This window comes from Arachis stenosperma, chromosome 4 (assembly GCF_014773155.1).
Source record: "Arachis stenosperma cultivar V10309 chromosome 4, arast.V10309.gnm1.PFL2, whole genome shotgun sequence".
In the NCBI taxonomy this organism is placed as follows: domain Eukaryota; kingdom Viridiplantae; phylum Streptophyta; class Magnoliopsida; order Fabales; family Fabaceae; genus Arachis; species Arachis stenosperma.
In genome coordinates, this window is record NC_080380.1 from 17,813,075 (window position 1) to 17,822,271 (window position 9,197).

Here is a 9,197-nt window from a genome sequence, read left to right on the forward strand (position 1 = left end):
GATGAAATTAGCAATGCTAATGCTTCATCATATATCTTTTATCCTCATGATTATCATGTTACTAGTGTCATTTATACTAGTAAAGCTTATGCTTAATCTTTAGTAGTGTAATCTGATGTATCTAGTTTTAGTAATTATCTTCTGAATGATATTTTATTATTAAACTCTGATGAGTCAGCACCTTGTGACACATGGCTCTCCCAGGGTTAGCCACCAAGTGTTTCCTTTCTTGTTCTCCAAGAAAAGGTTCCTTAAAAGAAAGTAAGAAATACTTGTGTTCTAACACATCTAGCTTCAGTAATTATCCTTTTTTGAGATATTTTTACACCAAACTTTAGGATAATTCTTATCCTAACCCCATGGATCCCTAGGCTCATCATTACCATCAACTTTTATTTCTAAACAAGTTAGAATTTCAAAATTCTTGAGAGAGAATGAAATGGAAGAACTTTTTATGTCAAAAATCTATTACCCTGAAAGTAAAAACATATACCAAAAATCTAATCCGACCAAAGTGTTCACCTCTTCTTCCTCTTCATTTCTATGTCACTTTTTATGGAGTAAATCAAGGTATGATGGCTGCTCCTCCTCCTAGAAGTTTCAGCCATGGTGGAGAAATCAAGCTAATGATGTTTTCTTCATATTTTCTCTTAGGATCTCTTGTTCACTCACCATAAGCTCTAAGAAAATATGATTTATAGCTACCTTGAGGTGAGAAAAATCTTCTTTTCATCATCATGAAGCTTCAGCCTTCATGGTTCATATGGTTTTAAAGTTATTTTTAATGTTAAAATAGGCATAAAAGTACTTTTGGAAGCTTATTTTTTGTTCAACTTTTAGCAGTAGCAAAGGAGGTAAGAATCGGTAAATTAATCAATGATTGGTTGTGTTCTTGAAGTGTGAAATTAGATCTTGTTACTTGAGGCTTGACTTTGAGTGTTTGTGTGATGGTTTGATCATGAAATCTTGTTGTTTAATGCTTGAAAAATCAAGTTTTTGATGGTTCTGAAGTTGTTGTTGCTGCTGCTGAAAAATATGGCTTTTCAGCCATGAAATTCATGATATTTGATGTGTTTTTTATGTGTATTTGATGGCTGAAATATTTCTCTTTAGTTTGGTCAAAATCAGGTAAAAATCGGTTACCGAAAAGATTGAAAAACTGGTTGAAAATCAAGCTGAAATCTGATGAACTTTTGGAAAAATATTTTTGGCCTTTGAAGGACAAGAAAAACGTTGGTTTTGATGCTTTTGGGGTCAAATTATAATTATTAAAAAATTTGGAGTTGAAAGTTAATTAAGAAAAAGTTAAGGGACGAAAGTGCAAATATTAAAGTTAAGGGGTCAAAATGTAATTTCTAAAAAGTTCAGGGATGAAAATGCAAGTATTTTTAAAGTTGAATAAAATATTATTATTGTAATATTAAAATATTGATAAAAGCCAGTTTTCTCTAATTAAAAGATTCATGAAGGCAGTTTTGAGTCCAGAATTCTTTAATTCTCTTTATTAAACACCTAAGGAAAGGTATAAGAGAAGGTATTGAGGAATGTAAGGTAATAAAAAAGTATTTAGAAACTTGCAAATATGTTAGAAAAAAAAGAAGTTAAGAGCTATATGGCAGTGTGCTTGACTTTACAGAGTAAACAAAGAACTGTGAAATGAGATCATTGTAATGCTGTGATGCTTGATTTATGATTGTGGAAAGATGATTGCTAAGTGATGGAAAGTATAGGTACATGTGAATTATGAGCCTTCGGGCGAAACTTGTGAATATTGTGTATCTCAGGGTGTTGCTCCTGTAGGCCGAAGTTCACCTACAGAGAGTTGCTGTAAGCCGAAGTTCACTTATAGGGACGCCATTTTTGTAAGCCGAAGTTCACTTACAGTGGTGCCATTTCTGTAGGCCGAAGTTCACCTACAGAAGTTGTTGTATTATGTTTAGACTATTCCTGTAAGCCGAAGTTCACTTACAAGGGCGCCATTTCTGTAAGCCGAATTTCACTTACAGTGGTGCCATTTCTGTAGGCCGAAGTTCACCTACAAAAAATTATTGTGTTGTATTTAGACTATTCCTGTAAGCCGAAGTTCACTTATAAGGGCGCCATTTCTGTAAGCCGAAGTTCACTTACAGGGGTGTCATTTCTGTAGGCCGAAGTTCACCTACAGAAAGTTGTTGTGTTGTGTTTAGACTATTCCTGTAAGCTGAAGTTCACTTACAGGGGCGCCATTTCCGTAGGCCGAAGTTCACCTACAGAGATGAAGCCATATCTAGGACTAGTTCCTAGGTAATGTAGGGCTGCAGGGTGTAAACCGACACGTGAGCTCATGGCCTACATAGGGCAGACATGCATCATACTTAGTTGTGCATTTCCTCTACTATGATTGTTCTATGAATGTATGCTTTCTTTATTTGTATTCTATTCCTTGTGTCTGTGATTTATTTTCTTGTATTCTTTGTTTGTGTTCTACTTTCTGATTTCTTAATTTCTTTATTTATCTATATCTTCTGTTTACTGCTTCTCTGTATTCTGCTATTTGTCTGCTAAACAACACCGAATTAATGAACTTAACTAATAAGCCCGGCCTTACTAAGAACTCTCCAGTTCTTATCCCTTTTCTCTCCCTTCCCCCTTCAGATGGAAGCATGAGTACCCTTCCGTAGTTCACTGATGACCGTTTTGCAAAGAGGATTCCGCTCTAGGTAGTCTTCTGAGTCTAGGGTAAATCTCGTTCTCTGTTTATATGTATATACTGTGAGACCAGCCAACGTCTGCACCCCGTTTGTATGTAAACTGTAACCTAAATCATATGTACGAGACTCCTGTTATGTGACTACCTGATGGAGTATCAGTGAGACGTCATATAGCAATGTATGATCGTGCAGAGGAGTGGTAGACGATCTTCCACCTTTTGATGACATTTCACCTTACTTGAGTCTTGAAGACCTAGATAACACTTTTCCTTGCTTTAGTAGTTTAGAGTAGGTGAGTATAAAGTCTAGGCTAGCTTGGGTGCCAGCTTAAGGATTTCTTGAACAGGTCAGGACCTGGGATGTTGTATGTATATATATGTATATAATTATTATCTCGCTATATCTAGGGGTGTTTTAACTAAAGATCTTTACTTTAATAAAAGCTGGATAACTGAATATTGTTAACTGTTTGAGATGTATATAAGTGTGGTTGTTTATAACTGTTGTATTTGTTATTATTTGCGTATTAATCGTGAATGATTCTGTTTATTAGTCCGAACGTTTTCAAAAAAAAAGTATCTCACTAAATAACTACGCTCTTAACAACAAATCAAGCTCATATAATAAATAATAGATAATAATTAGGAAGATAAGTTGGTAGCACTCAGTTTCTGGTATGATCTAGTCATACTGAAAATTGGGTCATTACAACCATCATGGATGGATGTTGTGATGTGAAGTGTAAACCAAGATCTTCCGGTTTAATAGAAGGAAAATGCTACTTGTACAACAAAATTCAATCTTTATTCAGCTTTTAAATCTAATATTTTATTATTTTAATTTTTTAATTAATCATATTTCCTATTTTTAAGGAATCACTTTCATTTTAAATTTTATCAACTAAAAAATCTCTAACTCCTTATCACTATAATAAAGCATTTCCTTTATTTTCTCCCTCTCTCGTAATGTACTAACTTCATCATCACCAATCTCTAGTTCACACTCTTTCTCTCTCTCTTTCATAGAGACCATATTGTTCTCTCATAGTAAAATTTTTCTGCTTCATATAAAAAAAAATTATAAGTATTTTATTTACACATCTAAAACTAGAATATCATTATAAGCTTAGTTGGTCCAAGTAAACACAAACACATTTAAAATTATGTTGCCTTTAATTAATCAGAAAAAAAACAAAACAAGAACAACATAAGCATATCCAAAATTATGTTACCTTTCATTAATAGAGAAAAAAATAAAAAATAACATAAACACATCTAAAATTATGTTATCTTTCATTAATTGAAAACAAATAAAAAAAAGAAAGAGGAGATAAATCACTACAAATAATGAAGAATAGTGAAAAAATTATCTACACATCCAAAATTAGAATGTCATTATTTTTTCATGACATTTTGATTACAAGCTCAGCTGGCTCCAATTAAACACATAAACACATTTAGAATTATGCAACCTTTCGGTAATCAGAATAAAAAAACAACAATATAAACACATCTAAAATTATGCTTCCTTTAATTAATCAGAAAAAACAGCATAAACACATCCAAAATTATGCTGAGTTTCATTAATTCAAAAAAATAGAAAACAAGAAAGAAAAGACAAAGAACTATAAATCATGCATAATAGTGAACAAAAATTATCTACACATCCAAAACTAGAATGTATACTCTTTTACAACAGCCTGATTACAGGTTTAGCTGGCTCCAATTAAACACATAAAAACATTTAAAATTATACAATCTTTCATTAACCAGATTAAAAAAATAACAACATAAACACATCTAAAATTATGCTTTAATTAATCAGAAAAAAAAACAAAAACAATATAAACACATCCAAAATTATTATGGCTTTCATTAATCGAAAAAAAAAAGCCAGCAAAAATAGCATAAACACATTTATTAACAAAAAAAAAGGACAAGATAGGGAAGAGAAAGCACTACAAATCATGCAGAATAGTGAACAAAAATTATCAACACAGCCACATCTAAATACCCGATGAGTGTTTCTGGCACGGAAGGAGCTAGCGGCGTGGAGGAGGAAGGCGACACGACAGAGCTGCGCAGGGGGAGTAGCGCGGCATGATGGAGCTGCACAGGGAGAGGAGCGTGGTATGCAAGAGCTGCGCAAGGGGAGGAGACCGACGCGGGAGGAAGAGAGTGCGGGCAGAGACTGACGACGGAGGAAAAATCTGAAGCGCTGGCTTTAGGTCTGGGTTAGAATTGTTTAATGGAATGAAGCCTCTGTTGTTTTTACTCTGGGGTTTGTTTTTAAATGTATTAGGGATTAACATGTTTAAAATTGAATTGTGGATTTTAATTATTTTGAAACTATTTTTTGAATTTAAATTTTAAATTTAAAAACATAAAATCTATTTAGATGTATTTATTTTTTTTTTAAATTGATGTAATAAAAGATTATTTAAAGAATAAATTTAAAGGATATCTAATGGTACTGCCTGCTATTACTTATCGAATTTATTTTTTTTCACTTCTTGACACAGTATATATATATATATATATATATATATATAGTTCAATGTGACTATTGTAACTTCGGCCAACACACAAGATGAGATCCTATCCCCTATATCGAACACTAAATCCTATCTAGGTCGTGATCGCCTCGAGATGGCCGTCTCAGAAAGGATTGATTGCCGTGGGTGAGGTTGACCTAATCGAATGGAGAATGACACAAAGACTTCTGTGAGGAAGAGGGGCAGCAGACAACGAGAGCACTCGTTCCCTGGTCAAAGACTTGGTTGGATGCGGGATCTACTCCACGAGGAGCTATATATATATATATATATAGTTCAATGTGACTATTGTAACTTCGGCCAACACACAAGATGAGATCCTATCCCTTATATCGAACACTAAATCCTATCTAGGTCGTGATCGCCTCGAGATGGCCGTCTCAGAAAGGATTGATTGCCGTGGGTGAGGTTGACCTAATCGAATGGAGAATGACACAAAGGCTTCTGTGAGGAAGAGGGGCAGCAGACAAGGAGAGCACTCGTTCCCTGGTCAAAGACTTGGTTGGATGCGGGATCTACTCCACGAGGAGCTATATATATATATATATATATATATATATATATATATATATATATATATTAAGGTAAAATAAACTAAATTTATATAAATATATATATATATTTTTATTATAAGATAAAATAAACTAAATTTTAATATTTATATAAAATGTTTTATTTTTTATTTTTTAGCATGTATTAAATAAATAAAACTAAACTATATTTTTATATATTTAAAAAAAGCATTAATTCTTCATGCGTTTTAAATTTAAATTTTATTTTTTATAATTTTATATATTTATTTAATTAATTATAACTAAATTAATTAATTCAACCAATCATCTATTAGTTAAACTAATGACTCAATAAGTCAATACTTTGATCAAATTAGCTGTCAGTTCAATTAGGATAGCCTAAAATGATTCTTAATAATTCATATATTATCATGTGAAAGTTAGGCATAGACATTATTGACATTATTGACGCCAAAATGTCCCTTTCCCTAGCATAAGATAAATAATGTATGTATACATAAATATACAATAATTAATTAATTTGACATAAAAAATTTTAAGAACATATAATATATTCTCATGCTTGTTGTTTCTCCCTTGAAATAGAAACTTATTGTTGGCACTAAAAGAGATAATTCCAAATCCTAAATCACAGCATATCATGCATAGATAAAAAATCTGTACACACTCCATCTTCAACTAAGAACAATTAATATATTAATGGGTGTTGTTACTCAGGAATATGCTACTCCTGTTGCTGTGCCTCCTGCGAGGCTCTTCAAAGCCATGTGTTTAGATTTTCACAATCTCATCCCCAAGATCGTCGAACCCATTCAAAGTATTGAATTCACTCACGGTGATGGAGCTGCTGGAACCATCAAGAAGATCACCATCCTTGAAGGTACCCTAGATCATCATCATCATCATCATCATCATCATCATCATCATCATCATCATCATACATATATAGCTTAGAAGGGTAGTTCTGTTACATGTGCTATTTTCCTCTATATCTTTTGTATATTTTTTATTCTTAGTATTAAAAATCATTGATAAAAAATTCAAAAACTAAAATATTGATTTTTATATTATAAAAATATAAAAAACACAAAATAATACAATTATTATTTTTTGATAATGTCAAATATGCGTGTCCGTGTTTTTCTCAAGTAAATAAAAGTGATTTTAATCTCTCTTTATATGAATTAGCAAATTAATAGTCCTTCTATAAAAAAGACTAAATAAAATTATTAAGGGCATTAAAAAAGATTGGAATTATTTTTCAAATTTTATTTGTATTATAGTATTTTTTTTTTTATTATGATATACTATGGTTATTGGGGTATCACTTTTTATTAGGAGTGGATCCTCTCCAGTAGAAAAAAAAATTTGGTTGATATCCAGTGTTTAATCTAATCTTTTATTGTTTTCTCTTTTTTATTTAATTTTGGTCCCACTTAAAAAATTAAAGATGAAAGATCACACTTTATTCTCTCAAGTATTTTTTTTACTGAAGATGATCTATTTTCCTTTTTCTTAAGAAAAACAATTGTTAAATTCCTTAAATGAACTAACTATTAGTTAATGATCATGATGTCAAATTAGTAACAATAATAAAAAAGAATATTGTTACAGGTGGGGAAAGCAAGTATATTCTTCACAGAGTGGATGAAATTGATGCTGAAAAGTTTGTGTACAACTTCAGCATAATTGGGGGAACAGGGTTGGTTGAGACATTGGAGAAGGTCCAATTTGAGAGCCAAATGGTGGAAGCACCCAATGGAGGGTCCCTTAGGAAGGTTCATATTCAGTTTTTCACAAAGGGTGATGCTAATAAGATGAGTGAACAAGACCTTAAGACTTCTCAAACCAAAGTGGAAGGTGTTGTTAAGCTTGTTGAGGCTTTCCTTTTGGCTAATCCTGATTATTAATTAAATAATTAGTGCTTAATTAGCTTGCATTTATTATGTAGGAGCTTTTATGTTATGGATGTCTTTTAAAATCTTTTTAAAATTTGCATTGTGTTACAATATGAATATCTAGTGAGTGATCACTCAAACTTATTCCTCTAATTAAATACTTTTAGACAGTACAAGTATTGAATGGAAGATGGTGTAACTTTTTCAAAATTTGAAAAAGTTAATATTGCACATGTATATATGAATCATTTCTATTATATTAAGATAATAATATTAGTGAATACTGATAGTAGAGTGTTTTATTTATATTTTTTATTTTATATTTATTTTTTATTTATTATTTATTTATTTCACAACACGTTATCAAAATATAGGAAGATTCAGGTAATAAATTTTCATTATATCAAAGTTTTCTCATCTTAAATTTAATGCTCTTGAATATATCTGGAAACAACTACTCATCATGGATACTAGATGCTAAAATTCATTTTGATTCAATGGATCTTGAAGATACCATTAAGGTTGAAAATAATGCATCCTAGAAGGATAAAGCCAAAGTTATGATCTTCCTTCGTCATCATCTTGACGAAGGATGAAAAAATGAATATCTAACACTAAAAGATCTTCCAGATATGTAGAAAAACTTTGAAGAAAGGTATAATCATCAAAAGACAGTGATACTTCCTCAAGCCCGATATGAGTGTATGCATTTGCATCTACAGGATTTTAAATCCATAAATGAATATAATTCAATAATGTTCCGAATTACCTCATGAATGAAATTATGTGGGAAAAAGATAACTGATAATGACATGTTAGAGAAAAATTTTTTGACATTCCATGTATTGAATATGCTCCTGCAACAGCAGTATCGAGAAAAAAAATTTAAAAAACATTCTGAACTAATTTTTTGGCTTCTTGTTGGTGAATGTAATAATGAGTGCTTTTAAAAAATCATGAAGCACGTCAAGTTGACGCTGCCCCATTTTCTAAAGCAAATGCAGCAAATCATTATCACAAAAGAGGTAAATGGCAAAGTTTTAGTAACAAAAAAAATTATGTTCACAAGAAAGGACCTCACTAGAAATGGGATAAAGAAAGAAATAATGGGTAAAATAAATCAACAAAGGATAAATATTTCTGTTGTGGTGGAAAGGGTCATTGGCCTTGTACCTGTCGTACCCCGAGGCACCTAGTTGACCTTTATCAAGTATCCTAGAAAAATGACGAGAAAGGAAAGGAGACAAAGTTTGTTTCAAAGGGTGCTGCTGAAAATTACACCACTCAATATGAAGTATCTGATTTTTTTGTGGATCCCAAAGAAAATATTGGTCATTTGATTAATGATAAAAAAATTTTGATATTTGGATTCAATACTAATGCAAATAAATAATGTAAAAAAATTTTTTAAGTTTTATTTTCTTTGTATTTAAATTTTAAGTGGGATGTTTATGAATTTCAAAATTATTAAATGTGTTAAGTTCTAAAATAATAATAATAATAATACAATTTTAGTATATGA

General features: G+C 31.3%; 1 protein-coding gene across 1 annotated transcript; it reads left to right on the forward strand.

The window, feature by feature from the left end:
- Nucleotides 1–6,333: 6,333 nt before the first annotated feature.
- LOC130976207 (pathogenesis-related protein 10-like) lies at nucleotides 6,334–7,958 on the forward strand. Its single transcript, XM_057900997.1, has 2 exons — nucleotides 6,334–6,657; nucleotides 7,392–7,958. The coding sequence occupies exons 1-2, from the start codon at nucleotides 6,477–6,479 to the stop codon at nucleotides 7,685–7,687; spliced, it is 477 nt and encodes a 158-aa protein (XP_057756980.1). The 5' UTR covers nucleotides 6,334–6,476; the 3' UTR covers nucleotides 7,688–7,958.
- Nucleotides 7,959–9,197: the final 1,239 nt, after the last annotated feature.

What these genes read in the sequence shown, in the direction of transcription:
- LOC130976207 (XM_057900997.1), top strand. Translation starts at nt 6,477, where the DNA reads ATGGGTGTTGTTACTCAGGAATATGCTACTCCTGTTGCTGTGCCTCCT. An exon ending in GAAGATCACCATCCTTGAAG is followed by an intron (nt 6,658 to 7,391) that starts GTACCCTAGATC and finishes ATATTGTTACAG; the next exon opens with GTGGGGAAAGCAAGTATATT.